Here is an 18,879-nt window from a genome sequence, read left to right on the forward strand (position 1 = left end):
TCTAATTCATTGTTAAACTTGATAGTAAATGTTTAACAAAAGTTTATTAAAATAGAATTAATTAAGATTTTGAAATTAATTAAACCTGGTTGTAGCTGAGTGAGTTTTATTTCTGGTTGGGGTTCACTAGACAAGAAAGAAATTCGTTGGATGAGTGTGTGATGGTTGAATGATATGTTATAATGAAAATATATATTTCATTAGTGATTATGATGTTAATTGATTATAGTATGACTTAAATGTTGATGTAGTACAGAAGGAAGATGATTTAGTATTAGTGAAGAATGTAGATTGCATAGAGAATGGATTTTTATGCCATGCAACTATTGGATTGATTGTTTTATTTTATGAATGGACATGTTGTATGAATGAGAAGGGAAAAATTGTTTCACTGATGATGATGATAATTTTCTGTTTGTTGAAAGTTTCACATTAACTAAAGATAAGACCAATTCACAATATATAAGTGAGTATAATTTTCACCTTATAAAATCGGTTTTGTGTTGAATTATATATATATAATTCATATATTACTACTCAATACATAAATTCAATCAATTGTTTACCTATCATCACTTCAAATTTCATGTATTTCATTAATGATGTCATTTAAATCATAAAAAATATATTGAAAAGATTAACAATTCATCATTTATCCCATTATAATAGTATTTCAATATAATAGATTGCTAAAATATAACAATTAATTGAAATGTAAACTATCATTCAGAGACAGTTGAATATATGCCATTTAAAGTCTAGATGATATTGTCACTGCTCAACCACCCTCTCTTCAGGTTGTACAAATTATTTAACCACAAAAATTAATACATCATCGTGCATAAATGTATAGATTGTGCCAAAACTTAATATTCTATGTGATTTCAAATACTTAACTTCATTAAACTACAACTTAATATTATAAACATTGATCATATAAAATATGATTTACACTTCAAAACAAAATAATGAGTTCTGAGCCTATAACACCAAGGTTCAGTTGATATTATACAATATTATATTCATCCAATTATAAATCTTATAACAAATAAAAGCACGATTCCCACCATTTTCTTTCCTCCAACATAATTTTTCAATAAATTCAAAAATTTCATCAAAATTATCTCAACCTTAAGTTTTGTAAGTTCAAAGAGTTCAAACAAAACACATGACTCAGCTTTATCATCAAATTCAACTATCTGAGATTCTTTGTTCAAACTTAATCTACCATTTATTTCAAATTCCACAATCAGACAATATGCAATTAATTATTCCACCTTTTCAAACCACTTTAAACACAATTCTTAGGACTAAATTATCATTTAAATCTTACAATACTAAAATAAGGCATTTTCCCGTTACTTAGAGAATCGTTTGAGCTACAAAGAAACATCATCAATAAAAATTTCAACGTTCTGCATATCTAAATTACATAATCAAATACAACTAAATTTCAATAAAAAAACAAGTTAATAGATTCACTTTATTATATTAAGCAAACCAAGATAGATATCTATCCTAAGTAAAAAAGATGAATACTAGATTCTTAGAGCAATATGATTTGAAAGTTAATAACATGGTAACATAGACACCATTCTCACTCACCAACTACTACGATGTGGAGTTGTAACTAAAAAAAGATAAGAACTAGAATGATCATTTAAGAGAGATGTTAGAGAGAAGAAAAACTTAGAAAGAGAGAAAAATTACATGCACAAAGGAGAGATAATATGAGAGGGATTTACAAAGGTTTTTCACATAGTTGGGAAGTTTTAACCTCCAATATTTTTGGATATTTAATTTGTTTCCAATTTTGTCAATTATAACGAGAAGTTGTAAAAAATGTATAGTGTGGTATGATGAAAGAGAGGGGAACAAATTGAAAACTAAGAATACTAGTTTTTCATACTCAATTATAAAAGAAAATATTGATTTTGGATTAAATAATTGTAAGCCCCTTTTTCAGTGTTATAAAGTTTTGGGCCTGGCCTTTTCGGAGGCCCAAGGCCAGCCCTACAGTAGGACCCCTATACCCTATTCTGTTTACTCATTTTGCTCTGGTCTCTCTTACAGAAGTAGCTCTCTTCTTCCTCTCAAATCCCCAGCAAAGTGCTCTGCTAGGGCACAACTCTCGTTCATCTTCGAGCTAGCAGGTCCTTCTCACCTTCAACCTTCTGCTCTAGCCCCTGGAGCTGACGTACTTCCTAGTTGCGAGTCTATTGTGTTTTAGCACCTAAACAAGGTAAGGGGAGCTAGATCTGTGGTCTTTGTTGCATGCATTGGATTTCTTCTCTATTTTTCGCTTGAAATGGATTAAATGTGCTTGGGCTCGTATCTGAATGTTTGGTATGGTTATGTTTGGCTGATTTTTGGTTTTGCATGCGTGGAGCAGCGACGAGAGCTGATATTCTCGCCCAAGCGAACTTGTTTCGCCTAGGCGAGAATAGCAGAAACTCGCCCTGGTTCTGCTTGAGCTCCTCGCCCAGGCGACCAAATATGGTTTTTGAGCGATGCACGTCTCGCTCAGGCGAGAACGGCTCGCCTAGGCGAGTCCTCGAGGAGACCAGTGGTGCTCTCTTTGGAAACTCTCGTTCAGGCGAGAGGTTTTAACTTTGGGCGAAGAGTGACCTCGCCCAGGCGAGAGCTCGCAGAGGCCCCTGTTGCAGAGCTCGCTCAGGCGACCTTGCCTAGCTTAGGCGAGACTGTTGTGTAGCTTGAGCGAAGGCATTTAGCCTAAGCGAGAAAAAGGGTCAGATTTTGGATCTATTTCCCTTGTTTATCTGTGGTTTGGCTATATGATTAAATATGCATGTTTACCTGATATATATATACACGGTAGTTGGTCTGTTTGGTATGAGTGATGGCATGGAATTGTACATGATGGTTGGGTGAAATGAAAATTTAATGTATGAGATGAAAATGGTGGTTGCGGTATGGGAAACATGAAATTTGTATGTGATAGGCGTAATTCCATGAGTCTCGTGGGGAGATCTCATGGTGGTGTGTAGTGTATATATTAAGATATGGATTCAAGTAAGGATTGCATCCTGAAACTCTAAAGGGCCAGTGAGTCTCAAGTAGAGCAAACTGATCCAAGTGGTGAGAGTAGCGGTAGGCCCTAGTCTCTGGCAGGATAATGGCCCTAGACATTTAAAGGCTAACCGTGTGCGTGGTAGGGTGAAACCCATTGGCAATGGCTCTGCAGAGCAGTAGAGGCCACCACAAGTGCAAGCGTCCAGTGAATCCGATCTTAGTATATTTATCCGGATAATTGAGTCATAGTGTCCTGCTTGTTTGCTATAACATGATGTTCTGTGCCTGTTGGGTTGCATGTTAAGGAATGTTTAAGTACTTGTCGGTTGTATCATGATAAGATTAAATTACACTAGCTTACCCTTGCATTTCTGTTTATGTTCCTGTTGTGTTTTCTCTTTTGCGATGATCACCCTTGGTGGGAGCAGATGGAGGAAATTCTGGGAGTAGACCCGGTGGTAGCAGTGGTGCAGCTTAGGGGATCTGTCTGTGTGACTCTCAGAATCAGTCTATGGCCCTAAGTGCCTTTTTGTAATCTCATGCTCTAGAGGAGCATCACCTTTTGTGAAACTGTTAACTTTCTCTTAGGTTGTTTATAGCATGGTGGTATGCCTAAATTTGTTTTCACAATATACTTCTGGATGACTGTAACAGTTACCTTTTCTACGTTTATGTTCATCTGAGTGCTTCTCGTTACTATAATTTTGTGATGCTTTATTTAATAGTTTAATCTATTGATAATGGGATGTCACAATAATAATTTATGATATTGACATAATTTTTTTTCAAGACTATAATTTATTAGATGTCCTTTATAATATATTAAAATTAAATATTTATATTATTTTAATTATTATAACAATAAATAAAATATTAATATTGCTCTTAACATTAATAATAATTTGTTCTGTCTTAGATTTTTTATTAATTTAAAATCATAATACATTATAAAACAACAAAAACAATAAAATGTAATTAATAATACTATAAAATAATAGTATTATCAACAAATTTGTCATGACATAATAAATTTTGTTAAAATATATGATCTACCTATGGATTTTTATTGATGGTTGTTATAGGTAATTTTAATATTACATTTTTACTCACAGAATTATAATAGTAATTAATTTTATATTACTGACAAATAGTTTTGTTAATAATAATATCTACATTATAAGCATTCATCAGTAACATCGTATATATTTATATATTATATTTTTGACGAATATCTCGATCAATAAGGTTTAAGTCAAACAAATTTATTGGTAAATTTGTTGGAAATACCGAATAACATTTTATACTTTTACTAATTTGGTACTAGTGACATAAATGTTTATTATGGTGAGACATGCATTTTTTAACATCAAGAAAAAAAAAAGCTTAATAGAAGAAAAAAAATGAACATTTAAAAATGTAAAAAGTTAAATTTAAAATAAGCTTGCATAGAGTATACAAAAAAAATGTTCTACAAAACAAAAGCAGTAATAAATTTATTTGATGAAATTCAAATATTGGCGGATTTAAATTAAAATAATATTATAAATGAATAATTAATGAAAAAATAATGTCGATTATTCTAGTGTTGGTTCTTGGTTGCACATGTACAGAAGACATTTAGGTCGGTGACTATATAAAATATTTATATGTGAATGTTTAGATGTTTATGTATGGTTTAGTTATTTAATAAGGTAATTTAAAAAGGTTCAATTAAAAAAATAAACCAGTAAGTAGTGGGATTTACTTAACTTTTGGTGCTTAAAGATGAAACGGAAAACACATGGATAATACTTCCTTTTTAAAAGTAAAACGTTAGTTGAGTTACTTTTGATTTTAAAAGATAAAGAAGGTTAAGGCAAGTAAGAGGGCATGTAATTGTTATTGTACATTATTATAGTACATAAAATATTTCTTTAAATAAATTGTTTTACTATTAATATAAAATAGTTCAAACACTTATATTTTAAAGAAAGTATTAAAGTAAAACTAAGTTGAAAAACTCGAAATACAACCTCAAATTGACTTAAAATATCCATCAAATTTTATTTTAAATTTAAACACGTCAACATCAACTTTAGTTTGGGTAACTGAAATTGATCGTTGTCACCCCCAATTTCTTAATTTATTTATTAAAATATTTTTATACTAAATAATTTAAATTTATTTCAATTTTAATACACTACGAGTGTACACATTTTTACAAATTTGTTATAATATAAATTTTAAAATACTTATAATGGAATTTTTTTTATCAAACATCATATTACTGCATTTAAACACCTCAATAGTAGAAAATTAATATTTTATGAACATTTTTATATCTTAATTCAATAAAATGTTTTTATAGAAAAAATGTTTATAGAAAATAAAGTTTTTGTAATGTTGTTAAGGAGGGGACTTTATTTTTATATCTTAATTCAATAAAATGTTTTTATAGAAAAAATATTAATAAAAAATAAATATACTTTGTAATGTTATTAAGAATATAATTTTAGATATAATTCAACTTTATGCGGTCCCACATTAAGTGATACGATAGATTCTATTGTGGGTGATATAATAGATTTAAAATAATATATTTCAATAGAATAAGTTTAAATTTATGACTCTTATATCATGTTAAAAAATAAACTTTAATATATTATTGTTATATAATAAATAGTAAGATATTTTTATGAATATGAAAATTTTGGTGTAGGATTAGAATTTGAACTCTTCGTTGATTTTTTTATTATTATTCATTGTATTTTCAAAATGTATTGAACTGATTTTGAAATTTTAAAATATATTAAAAGAATTAAAACATTAATATAATGTATTTTTAGTACTACCAAAAATTTCAATAAAAAATATAGATTTGTAGGATTATATTTTAATAGTTTCTTCTTCTTTTTTACCTTCATACTCTATTATTTCAATGAAACAAAAACATTAAATTTTAATAGTCAGTGATTCACTATTTTTTTCTTTTCTTTCATCTATAACTTATTTATTTTTTTCATAAGATGCAAATATATAAGCTCAAAACTCATGATAGAATACCTAAAGTAAAATAAGAATGCCATAAATAAAAAAATAAAAATTAGAACATACAATGACTTTACACCTTTTATTAAAAGTTAGATATCATTTAGTTCCCACTTTTCTTTTAAACTTTACCGTACCATTTAGGTAAGCTGACGAACACAAGCAATCACAGACACAGTGGAAGCTGGTGCGAAGTTTAAAATTAGATTAACTAATATTTCAGCGTGAGTTCCAGAAAATAATGTGAATTCAAGCGAACACTAATATAATAATTTAAGTATTAACTACTTGATTATAAAAAGGCGAATGCTTGATTCAATGATTGAGCTACTGATTAAAGGTTAAACACATGATTTTGGTTAAAACACGTTATTAAGTGCCAACAGCTTTAAATTAAAACCAGTTGGTTTTGGGACCCTTAAGGATCTTAATTAAGATTCAATTATTTGTGACGCATGTGAAAATAAAGCTTTACTGTAGAGAAAATAAAACCTAATTCTTGCTTCAAATAGTTCTGTTCCACCACCAAAATAATGAATTTTTTTTTTTTTGAAAACGGATTTGTTTTAAGTTTCAGTAAAATTTGAAATTAGTCTCTCTTAAAATTTTTTAATCAATTTAGTTATTCATCTTTAAAAATGCGTGAATTTAGTCCTTTTAACCAAATTTTGTTAAGTTCTTTCAAACGCATTTCATGATAGTATTTGAATTGTTTACACCATTTGACACATTTTCGCTTTAATGTTAATTCAAATATTATCATAAAATGCGTTTAAAATGTCAAATAAAATTAACAAAATTTGATAAAAAGGATTACATTCACGTATTTCTAAAGATAAAAGACTAAATTAGTATAAAGTTTCGAAAAATGATTTAATTCCAAAATTTACTGAAACTTGAGGAATTAAAAACATATTTAACCCTTGTTTTAAATACGTAGACAATGTAAACATAAAAATTATGCAGCTACTTAATTATTTCTTTTAAAATAAATCTTATATATTATGAAAATTTTAAATATGAAGCCTCACAATAAGACTACATAAGAGAAAATGCAAACTCTAGTTGTTGACCTTGTTTTTTGGACTTTTCATTATTCATGGAATTAGACGGAGAAATTTGTAGTAAGAGTTAAAAGATACTGAATTATATATGACAGAAGTTGAATGCAACACCATGAAAAGAAATTTAAAATACACAGTAAATGACAAATATGTATAAATATGAAATTCTTTCTCTTTGTGGAGACAAAGAAAGTGATGCTGAACTCATAAAAAAAAAATAACAGTGGGAACCACATTTATATTTTGAGGGCTCGAGGACAATACTTCCAAAACAAGTTTTTGTTTTAGACTTCAGATGCCACTAACCTACCACCCTCTTCCCCAGTTACCTTATCTTTGACTTTCTTTTTTATTCTTACACTAATTTAAAGTCAAAGTAAGATTTTATGGAACTGTTTCATCACCAAACAAATTACCATTATGCAAAGAAAAGGCTACACTATATTGAACTCCAAGCTATTCTCATACCTATTAATTTTTTTTTTTGTGGGGTCGCCATATGTTGTGAAAATTCAAATGTTTAAAGTTGTGCAGCTTGGAGCATTGAACCTCATGGTTGCTGTTTTCTAGTCTTTGGGAAACCATTGTTACCCTAATTCTGATGTGTATTATGCTATGTTAACAAAGTTGAAAATTGTAGGATAATAGTGTTTTGAGTCTTGTTAAGATTGACCTAGGTTCTGGTTAATTAATTACTAATTGGAAAGTTTCTTATCTTGTAACAACTATCCTTGGAACACTAATTCGTGATTGTCATTCTTTTATAACTGGAAAATGCACACAATATCCGACTAATCTACTAGATTAAATAAATAAACAAGCACTCGGCATCATAAACAGTTTCATTGACTTCAAAGGTATCACTTAAGTATACTCTATATTGTGTTGACCGGTTGGAGGGTTGGGTCATGATTAGACCTACCTTGATCAAAGTCTCATGAATCCACCGATCAGTTGACGAACAAGAACATTGAATAAGGAGCAATACAGGAAGGATAATTGACTTTCGTATCATGTTGAGAAATGAATTTTAAGTCTAATTCGATCTAACAAAACTAGCTTGTAAGGTACGATTTGTACTTTTTTATATATTATAAATTGACCTTATCTCTAGTCGACGTACAAGACCAATAAACTTTGGATGACTTTAATATCATCTTAAGAAGTGAACTTAAACCTAACCTAACCTTACAAACCTACTTGTGAGATGATTTTTGAATTCACTTTTTATCTTTGGTGGGATTTCCAACCATTTGTACAAAAATTATGAACTTGAAAGTAGCAACTTATGCAATGCCAAATCCAAAATACAAGATGTATAATTCCTTGATGACAATTTGTTGACCTTTTATCTCTTATTCTGGCATGTCCGAAATACAAGATGTATACTTCCTTAATGACAATTTAGGGACCTTTTACCTCCAATTGATAAAATGGAGACTCTGCTAAATTTTGATTTGTGCCATCAAAACCGAAGACTTGTATGATAAATTTGAGACTAGAAACGCTAGGAGGAACTTTGAGCTCAGAAACATAGAAACAGTTTACATGTGCTACCCCAAGATACTCCTGCACATGTTCTGATGCTGTGCTTTGATTACCATCTGCTACCTTTGGCAGTTTCTGCACATACACATTGTAGTGTTGAAATACAAACTTTTTTCCTTCTTTCAGCTTCCATGAAATTTTAACACTGAGGATCCTTGAATCCTGAGGAGGATGAGAAGTCCAATTGATGAATTCACCATCAACTAGCCATAAGGAAGAAACTGGAAAATCTGGCTTATAGTTGGAAGTCTTGACTGTGACATGACCAAGAACAGCAAAATAATCAGTTGAGGAAGCCACAGCAGCATGATCAGGACCTAATGGTCTTGATTTCAGTCCCATTTCTCTGGGTGGAACCTTTGGCCTGTAGCACAAAGCATGGATTTCTGTCAGAACGTATCCCTTCATTTCAATGGCACCTTCATTTATAACCCATCCAGGGGCCTTTCCCTTGTGTTCATTTGTTGTGACTACTTTGGTAAATGCACTTGACACATCATCCATTATTCCTTGTGAAGTGAGTAGCACAGACATTGATTTGTTCACAGTAGAGGTGAACTTGAGCACGATTCCCAGAGAAGAATTGCTATCAGATTTCACCTGCATTTGCCACAGACTTCATCTGTCAACTTGAATTCAAAGCAAGCAAGTTATATTTCTTTGTGTTAATCTTATTTCTCTGTTAATAAACTGATTCTTGAGAGTAAAAACGGTAATGTTTTTAATTAATAATACGTTTTTTCTAACAAATTCAAAGATAGATTGAGGAGCAGTTTGTTCAACAACAGGTGAAAGATGGCTTACAGAATAAAAGAAGTGGATGAGCGATTCGCTTAAAATGAACTCTCCTTCATAGATTCTCCTCATGAATTTAGTATCCTTTTCAAGAGATCCTTTGAATGTAATGTTTCCCCCTCCACTATATGATGCTTCTTTCAAGCTACATTATAAGCATCACAACAAATACTTGAGATGGTGTCTTAGTCTTTTGTATGGTTTGCCAATGACTCGTTAGTGTTCAATCTCCAATAGAAAACTCGACATTAATTATATGAAATATTCAATATACAACTGGGATTTCTAGCTAAAGAAAATTATAAAACATCACTTACTCTACAAGAAGTTGAATAGGATTTGTACTAGAATCAGCAAACTCAAGGAGTGGCTGCACACAAATTTGTGAGTTAGGGTATAACTAAAGTAAGTAGTACTATAATAGTATAAGAAATGAACCCAATGAAGCATCATGGTTAACAAAAATGGCTGATATATTGTATGTCATTACAGGAAAACAAATTTGTCATTCAATCATGCATTTCAAATGTAATGTTTAGAGCCAACAAGAAGAAAATGTCTTAATGAAATGTATACCTGAATGCCTTGGGAAGAAATATTACACCAAGTAGCCTCTGATATTTGATCTCCATCAACTGAAATATGAAAACCGCGTCCCTGAAAGTAAAGAATGGCAAAATAAGCTACAGCCATTGTCTACTCAGTTAAGCTAAAGCCAAAAAGGTGAAAAATAAAGAAAGCTCCCTTTTTTATGATGTTAAAATCACCATATTCATTCATCATCTGCCTCTGAGAGTTCACATTTTACTCTTAGAATTCTTTCTAATGAAATCAAATAACAAGGAAATCCGAGCAACTATTACAGTTCTTAACCTGATCAAAATTTGTGTAGAAGGGTAATGTTCTAAGATACTTTCGCACTATGCCCCAAGATTTTTCCACGAGACTCCACCAACTGCAATGCCAAATGCATGGCCATGATTATGGTGTCAATACTTTACCATTGACATAAAAGAAAATTAGCCTATATGAAACAGAAAGAAAACTACTTGATTTGTTTCTTAGTAATGCCTGAGTTTTGGTGAATCCTGTAAAGAAAGGGAAACAATGTTGGCAAATTTATATTACCGATTCTGTGCAGTTTCAAAATCTGGTGCTTGCTTAGTCTCGTAGACCCATCCAGGAGCAAATATTGCAGCAGAAACATCACCTTTTCTTACTACATCAAGAGCTCGGTTTGTCTGTCATGTCCGTAATATAAAAAATTGAGTTCCAAAGAAGTTTCAAACTAGGACAATGAAACATAACTCGCAGCTATGAAATAAAAATGTATCATACATTCCACTGTCCACCACCATATGTTCCCCTTCCAAATACATCAATCCCCATGTACACATCAAACTTTCTATCACCAGCAACAGAACCAGATCGACTTGGATAGTTTTCCTGCATGGTATTCATATAATAATAATAACAAAATTAACACCAGAAAGCATTAATCGACTAAATAAACAACAGTAGTGCATTATCATGCCAGGGGAATATAAGCAATACCTCCCATTCATAGTTTGCAAATAGCCCATCACATAGATCAAAGAAAGGTCTATTAAGTTCATTTAGTTCATTTTGATAATATAGATCACCTTCGATAGTGACACTGTCATACCTGCATGATCAAGCAAGTACATAATAAAAGTCAATTTCTTGAACCTTCCATTTCAGTAAAAAAAGAAAATCCGCAAGAATTGTTTTGTGTCTTCATATTCTCACCATATCACTAGCGATCCAGGCACTGAAGAATGTGTTGTTAATGATAAATGGCTGATAAACTCTTTCAAATTAGGAATCTGTTTTGGTTGCAATTCTACCTCCATATTCAACTGCAATTGAGTAGTAGTATTTGAATCGTTGAAAAGAACAACAGAAAAAAAACATTGCTGCAAGGTAGCAGACAGACTAATTATGTATCTATCTTTAGTGTGTATAAAAAGTAAGTTATTACAAGCTTTATTTACAGCACAAACACTATATTTCGTTGCAGCAAAATTCATGTATTGTGTTCCAAATTCATAAATATTAAAACCTAGGCAAGAAAAAAATAGTCAATAGATGTTTATACAAACTCAAATAGTACCCAACAGAGATGAAAACTTGTTTACCAGCCACCCATCAAAGCCTAACTTAAAAGCCAGCTCTGCCAAGCGTTCTGCATACATTCGAGCAGACTCCTTTGTTGAAAGCAGTTTTTCACAGATAGCACTTCCCTTCTCTGACTCAGTGATAAAACTCCCCAACACCTAAGAGATTAAGGGTACAATTACAACAAACAAAGTTCATAACTCTGATATCATGTTAAGAAGTAGATTTCAAGTCTAACTCAACTTTATGAATTCAATTTATAAAGTGAAGTTTGCAACTAGTTATATATTATGAAATTATTTTATGTTTAATCGATACAAGATTTTCAACTATTGTACCTTAACACCATGACGATGAGCTGCATTAGTCCAAGAAGGAGGAGGGAGTGTGACAAGGTTGTGAGAGAAGTAGACGAACACATCTATCAAATGCCAATGCCATATGGCATATGCATCTGCATTGGTTCCTCCTTGGACCCATTTATCATCCAAGTACCCTCCAGCCATATCATGGCACACAAGTATTCTTCTTCGATCAGGTAATGGTGCAGAATAGCCAGTTTCGATGGGAACTGAAGCTTTGTTAAAAGGGTAGTGAAAGGATTGATAGTAGGAGCCTGATTCCAGGTCCTGGAGTTCATGGATTGGATATGATATGGGCAATGAGGGCTGCTTAGGATCAAACTTGGACTTAGACATTGTTAGATAATGGTATGTTGTTTGTAGAAGAACGGAGTGTGTTTGGACTAAGAATGTGGACAAGTTATGTATGGAGTCGAAGAACTAAGTTATCAACACGGCAACACCAAGTCAGTCACCGTTTACTTGCATTGACTCCATGTGTCATGATGTTGATAACATTTATAGTCAATCTACAAACTTCAAAAGTTGCCTAATAATTTCCATATACCAATCTTCATAGCAATCACTACTTAGTACTTAGTAGTACGCTTCTTAAATTTTCCTACTTTTAATAATAATAATAATAATTAAAAAGGAACTGGGTTGATTTATTCCTTGGCATCCGAACAACACACCCCTTTTGTCGGACCTTACCTTTTAAGTACAAGGGGTTAGAGTTACAGATACAGAGAATTTTAAAAAAGAATCGCTTACCTAGTAAAGCACAATCCGATAATATATTTATAACTATTAATTTATTTCATATGACAATAATAAATACATAAAAATGTATATTTTATACGTTTATAAGACATTGTATAATTGAATGGGATTATAATTTTCTTCCATTCAAACAACTCCACTCTTCATTCTATTGTTTCTCATTTCCTTCCCTTTAACAGAATGGAAATTAAATTTGGGAGTGATGCAAACATTCTAAAACAAAATATCAAATTTCTATATGATCGTAAACCTGATGCATTAGCTATATATTTTAAAGTAATTATGATTAAATAATAAAATGACAAATATTGTCATCTACCAAGCAAGATTAGAAAGCAAAAGATAAATAATGGTGATTCTTCTTTTAAAAGGCAAAAAGATAAAGGAGAAAGCAAAAGATAAATAACAGTGATTCATCTTTTAAAAGGGAAAAATAAATAAAGGATTAATTATACATGTATATTTTACTTTAAAAACTTTATGTTAAAGTGACAAATATTGCACATGTTTATTAATAATAAAAAGAAGAAGAAAACTATTGTGAGCAACTCAACTTAATTTTACATATTTTACACAATTTAAGTGTTTGATTTCATATTTAAAATATGAGATTTAAAATTTACATATTTTACAATAATTAGATTTCGCGTTTAAAGTCTTGAATTTAAACTTGAGACATAAAGAGTAAAAATCATTGAATCAACTAGAAAAGGAAATAAAGGAATGAAAAGAAAAAGATTGTGAAATAAAAAGTTAAGAATAACTAAACCCAACCATATCATTAGGAAACAGAAAAAGTTAATAAATAATCTTAGTAAAAGAAAACGACAAGAATATAGTTAAAGTTATCATAGATTTTTTTTTCTTTTTTCTACTAATTTGTTTATTTGGAGAAAGATACAGACACCATATTCAAGCATGCACTAAAATTGGAAATTACAAAAGTTCCTTTAATTACAAGGGACGTAATTAACATGTACAATATTTAAGAAACAAATTAATTATCTCTGACAATTGATAAGGAACATGAACATAAAGGGTGGAAGTTGGAGTTGTAATCAGTTATTATTTTAATTAATATTTTAGCTGAGAGCAAGATCAAAACAAATTGTATTTGCATTCTTTGATGGAATTTTATCTTAGTTGAAGTAAAATAATTAAAATAAATTTTAATTAATTAATTTTAAAAATATCATGATAATAAAGTAGGTTAGTTTAGTGAGTGGGCCAGGTGAACAACAAACGTTTAGTACAACAAAATGGGTAAGCTTACAGATATATCTCTATATTTTGGTCCTGCAATCCCATAAATAAGGAAGTTCGTATTTTGCTACTTTTAATTTAAAAGTTAGAAGAGATTCTCATTATATGAAAAAAAAAATCGATCATATAATTCACAAGCTATTTAAAAGAAATATTTTAATCATACAATTTTAAAATATAAAATAACTTTCAAATTATATAATCTCATAGTCATATATAGATTGGAAAATTCCAAAAAGACAACACAAATTTTCACATTGATGGGGAGTGCGAGACTAAAATATGGACGTGTAATAAAACATTACCCTTTAATTTTTTCAATTTATCTTTTTTAGTGGGCTACGCATTTTTTTTTTTACTCTCTCTCAAACCCAATTAATTGTTGGGTCATGAATTTGCAGCAGATAGAGAGAAATGGACTGGGTCATCATTGATGTTGGGGGGCTTCTCCCTGCACCCCAAACCCTTTCTCCTGTACCCCCAAAACTTTATATATTTCCAGCTTTGCCTACAGTAAAAAGGTAACGAAGAAAGAGAAAACACAGTAAAATGTCTTGCACCCCAGGGAAAACCACCTGACGCTCTGCACCCCCAAAACAAACCCCAGCAAGAATCTGATTCCCTCCACCCCATCAGGAATCTTTGACCTAGCGCATCATCTCTTCTCCCTCATTCTCCTCTTCTCCCACACAGCCTCCACACAATTCTTCTCTGGAGCGTCCACACAGTATTCATTTGTGGCCTCCCTTTTCTCGTTTTCTCGCGCAACTCCATTTGGCCAATTAAGTAATATTTTTTAATTTGTAATTCATTTTAGGAATGGTTGTGTGTGTATTTTAATTGATTTTAGTAATACATCCCAAGATCCATTTCATCAAAATTGAGAAACGTTTTTCGTTTTAAGAGTGCACCGAAACAACGGTATGTGAAATCCGTTTTCCTGAATGCTGAAATAGAATACACATTCTGTTTTTTTTTTAATTTTAGTAAAACGGATTGTGGAATCCGTGGCGGTGGACGATGAAACGGAATACACATTCCGTTTTTACTTCTTTTTTTTTTGAATTTTAGTGAAACGGATTGTGAAATCCGTTTCGTTTTTTTTTTCTGATTTTTACAGAAACGGATTATGGAATCCGTGTAGGACGCTGAAACGGATTTTAGAATCCATTTTGAGATGTGAAGGGGGAGCCATGTGACTCCAGAGTAACAGTGCTTCCGTCCCTTAGTGCAGTCCTAAATCACAAGTTTGAAATTCCGAGCTTAAAGCTACAGCTAAGAACCAAAAGGGGTTTGTATGTGTAAGTTGCAATGATTCCATTCAACAAACTTGCATTTGGTTGTTGGCAGCTTCAATTGGTTGTTTAATAAAAAAAACATGTGGTATTCTACATGCACTCCTTTTAAAAAAATATAAGATATGATAAGTGTTTTATAAAATAATTTTTTTAAAATAGATATCTAATTTATTTTTAAATTTGTAAAATTCTATAACTAACTTTATACAACCTTTTAATCATGTACTCTGATAGTAAGTGCCATATATTGCTTATTTGTATTTATTTAGTTTTGCATGGTACGAGTATCTATCAAGCTTTTTTTTTCTGACAGATTAATGGTCCATGAACAACCCCGTAAATTTGCACTACTACTATACAGCTAGTTATTATTATTATTTTTTTAATATTTTAGTATACATTTTAATTAAATAATTTAATTTTACATTTTATTGCTATTTAAAGTTATTGAAAGGTTGGTGAAGCATAAGACATGGAACGGGAAGAGGAACTACATGAAGCCTTCTTGAGCTCAAGCCATGATGATGAATCATCACACGTAACAAAATCCCGTCTGGAAGAGGTGCTATCGGACACCACCATAGCCTTCTCCAAGCGCATCCTCTCAGCCACATGGATCGAATTCGACCTCCTATTTCTCCTTGCAGGACCTGCAATCATCGTTTATGTCATCAACAACCTCATGTCCCTCGTCACTCAAGCCTTCGCCTTCACACGGATCACCATTTACAAACTTTCTCTTTTCTACTCATAAATAGTTGTGATTATGTATTTCTTTTTGTGTGTGTAATTGATTTAGCTGGGTATGGGAAGTGCTGTTGAAACTTTATGTGGACAAGCGTACAGAGCTAATAAGCATGAGATGCTGGGCGTGTACATGCAGAGAGCAATTATTGTTTTAGTTGTGACTGGGATTCCATTAACGGTGGCATATATCTTCTGCGAGCCTATTCTTCTGTTGTTGGGTGAACCTCCTGAGCTTGCTTCAGTTGCGGCGGTCTTTGTGTACGGTTTGATCCCGCAGATCTTCGGTTATGCGGTGAACTTCCCATACAGAAGTTTCTGCAGGCGCAGAGTGTGGTGGTGCCAAGCACTTACATATGAAACGGATTTTAGAATCCGTGTAGAATGCTGGAAACGGATTTTAGAATCCATTAACACACAAAATCTAAGTATGAAATTCTGATCCGTTTTACAAACATATTAAATGGATCTCAGAACCCGTATGCAAAAAAAATATGTAAAAATTAGACATTTTTGGAAAACGGAATACGAATTCCGTTTCCTGCAAAAGTGAAACGGAATTTGAAAACCATTTTTTACTTGGTAGATCACTTGAGAAAGTGACAAACAATAACAAACTCTTCAAACTCTACCTATTATTATATTTAAATCACTAATGAAAAGGTTCAAACGTATTTTGATGAATGATCATGCCTTATATCAGGTTCTCCTAAACAGTATCTATATTCCATACATGAAAAGCATACGCTTAATTAACAGTGGGTCGATGTGAACGTACGCTTCAGAACTTGTATGTTTTATGTTGTTAGATATGTTTGGTTTCTATTTTATGTTTTGGCTATCTTATTCACAACTTATTTTCTTTGCACATTGTGTTGTCGGAACTGGAAATGGAATCAAAAACAAAGAAAACTGACTGTAAAAAAGATTAAAGTGATGAATATGCATAATCGAAGAGATTATGATGCAAAGTTTATTTACCAAGAGGGTGAAAAGAGTAAGGTTTAAAAGTAATGGGGTGGGGTGATTGGAATTTAAGTTGTTTCGTGTTAAAATGTATGGGAAACAGATTACAGAATCCGTTTCACAATTTTATGAAACGGATTCTGTAATCCGTTTCAAAAAAAATTGATTTTTTTTTTGAAATGGATTACAGAATCCGTTTCATAAAATTGTGAAACAGATTTTGTAATCCGTTTCAAAAAAAAATTGTAATTTTTTTTTGAAACGGATTACAGAATCCGTTTCATAAAATTGTGAAACGCATTCTGTAATCCGTTTCCACCAGAGACAATGAAAGAATGAAGGATAGAAAATTTAAAGCTCATGAAAGACAACCACGAATGAAACTGAGAAAATTTTAAATGAAGGAGGGAGAAGAGACCGGAAAAGATGAAATAGTAATCGTATGTTTTGGGGGTGCAGGAAAGTTGACGACGCAGTAAATTTCATTTATTGCGTCCCAAACCACTTTTGCCAACTTTCACCTGTATGTTAAATAAGGGCAAAATAGTAAATTTTGGGGGTACAGAAGAAGTGTTGGAAGTGCAGGGAGAAGTACCCTTGATGTTGAAGAAGAAAAAGCCTCTGTCGGGCTGTGATTTCGCTGGGCCTTATACAAGACCATAATAAAATAAAATGAAGTTTCAACAATGGTATATTTGTAGTATGGATTTTATAAATTTTTGAAATGTATTTAAAAATTTTATATTTTAAAATACACATTTTTAGAAATATCTTTAAAATATATATTGCAATATATATTTTTTAAAATATATCCTGGATTATCTAATTTAGAAAATATTTTTGAATCTAAAAATATCATACAGATTATACAATTTAAAATAAATTTAAAAATAGAAATGCCAAGATGATTTGTACCTTTTCATTATAATTTTAATAACAAGTAATTTAAGATTTATAAACTTATGGGAGTAGAATAAGGAAAAAGGAAGGTATTGTAGGAAACAGCCGTACCTAATTTGGGAAGAAAAAAAAATTCTAAACATGTATAATACACACGGTAATAATAGTTGTAATAATAATAATAAAATATAAGTAATTCCAATGTTTTGTAGGTTAAAAGATTTTGATCATGTAACATCCCAATTTCAGCAGTTTAAAACTAATAAAAATAAGGAGTTTCATCATAGTTCCAAAACAGATAATCCAGTGTATACAATATATTAATACAGTCTTACAAAAGGTATGACTATAAAAATATATCACTTATACACTTAAACTAAACTAATAAACTTTGTACTATTGACCACTGCTAAATCTCCCACTGGAAACCTCTCCTCTTCAACACTAACACGATGGCTCTTTATCCTCCAGAAGTGCCTTTGACACTGCAACCACATCTGCTCCCACTGAATAGGTGATCATCGCAAAAGTAAACATACAACACAAGACAGGAACACAAAAAGCAAGGGTAAGCTAATTTGATTAAGGAATCATGCAGTTCAATTATAAACAGAAACCATGCAATCTTTCTCATTATCACCAAAATCATATAGACCACCACAACACATATACATGACTCTAGACTCAATATCCGGATTATGTAAGCGACATCGGATCTCTTGGTGGCTTGCACCTGTGACGGTTCCCAAACTCTGCAGAGTTTGGACACAAGGGGTTATCACCCAACCACTCCCAAGGTAAGTCCCATCATATCTATGACGGATCGGGTCCATAGACCAGGACCTCCTGCTACTCCCCCCGACGTAATCCATCATACTCTACATGAGTCTTAATGGTTACTAGGAGCGTCAGGATACCAACCAAAACTGAGTCCTTATGTCCTTACATACACTAAAACATTCCTCTTAGAATTTTCCT

At 31.6% G+C, this 18,879-nt stretch overlaps 2 protein-coding genes across 2 annotated transcripts; one reads left to right on the forward strand and one right to left on the reverse strand.

The window, feature by feature from the left end:
• Positions 1 to 8,446: 8,446 nt before the first annotated feature.
• On the reverse strand, positions 8,447 to 12,440 carry LOC114194272 (cytosolic endo-beta-N-acetylglucosaminidase 1-like). Its single transcript, XM_028084397.1, has 11 exons — positions 11,945 to 12,440; positions 11,627 to 11,764; positions 11,238 to 11,347; positions 11,022 to 11,133; positions 10,806 to 10,913; positions 10,596 to 10,708; positions 10,341 to 10,422; positions 10,044 to 10,124; positions 9,785 to 9,837; positions 9,477 to 9,612; positions 8,447 to 9,272 (listed from the first exon to the last, which is right to left on the reverse strand). Exons 1-11 carry the CDS (start codon positions 12,302 to 12,304, stop codon positions 8,529 to 8,531), a joined length of 2,037 nt encoding a protein of 678 aa, XP_027940198.1. The 5' UTR covers positions 12,305 to 12,440; the 3' UTR covers positions 8,447 to 8,528.
• A 3,323-nt stretch (positions 12,441 to 15,763) lies between these two features.
• Positions 15,764 to 16,477, forward strand: LOC114195140 (protein DETOXIFICATION 36-like). Its single transcript, XM_028085529.1, has 2 exons — positions 15,764 to 15,982; positions 16,091 to 16,477. The coding sequence occupies exons 1-2, from the start codon at positions 15,764 to 15,766 to the stop codon at positions 16,475 to 16,477; spliced, it is 606 nt and encodes a 201-aa protein (XP_027941330.1).
• Positions 16,478 to 18,879: the final 2,402 nt, after the last annotated feature.

The sequence above is a fragment of the Vigna unguiculata genome, chromosome 8 (assembly GCF_004118075.2).
Source record: "Vigna unguiculata cultivar IT97K-499-35 chromosome 8, ASM411807v1, whole genome shotgun sequence".
Classification (NCBI taxonomy): Eukaryota; Viridiplantae; Streptophyta; class Magnoliopsida; order Fabales; family Fabaceae; genus Vigna; species Vigna unguiculata.

Excerpts from the sequence above, each read along its gene's own strand:
- LOC114194272 (XM_028084397.1), bottom strand. The coding sequence starts at position 12,304 with ATGTCTAAGTCCAAGTTTGATCCTAAGCAGCCCTCATTGCCCATATCA. Across the intron at positions 11,134-11,237 it reads CCTGGATCGCTAGTGATATG|GTATGACAGTGTCACTATCG; the intron begins GTGAGAATATGA and ends TTGATCATGCAG. Across the intron at positions 9,273-9,476 it reads TCATCCACTTCTTTTATTCT|GTGAAATCTGATAGCAATTC; the intron begins GTAAGCCATCTT and ends TGGCAAATGCAG.
- LOC114195140 (XM_028085529.1), top strand. The coding sequence starts at position 15,764 with ATGGAACGGGAAGAGGAACTACATGAAGCCTTCTTGAGCTCAAGCCAT. Across the intron at positions 15,983-16,090 it reads TCAACAACCTCATGTCCCTC|CTGGGTATGGGAAGTGCTGT; the intron begins GTCACTCAAGCC and ends TAATTGATTTAG.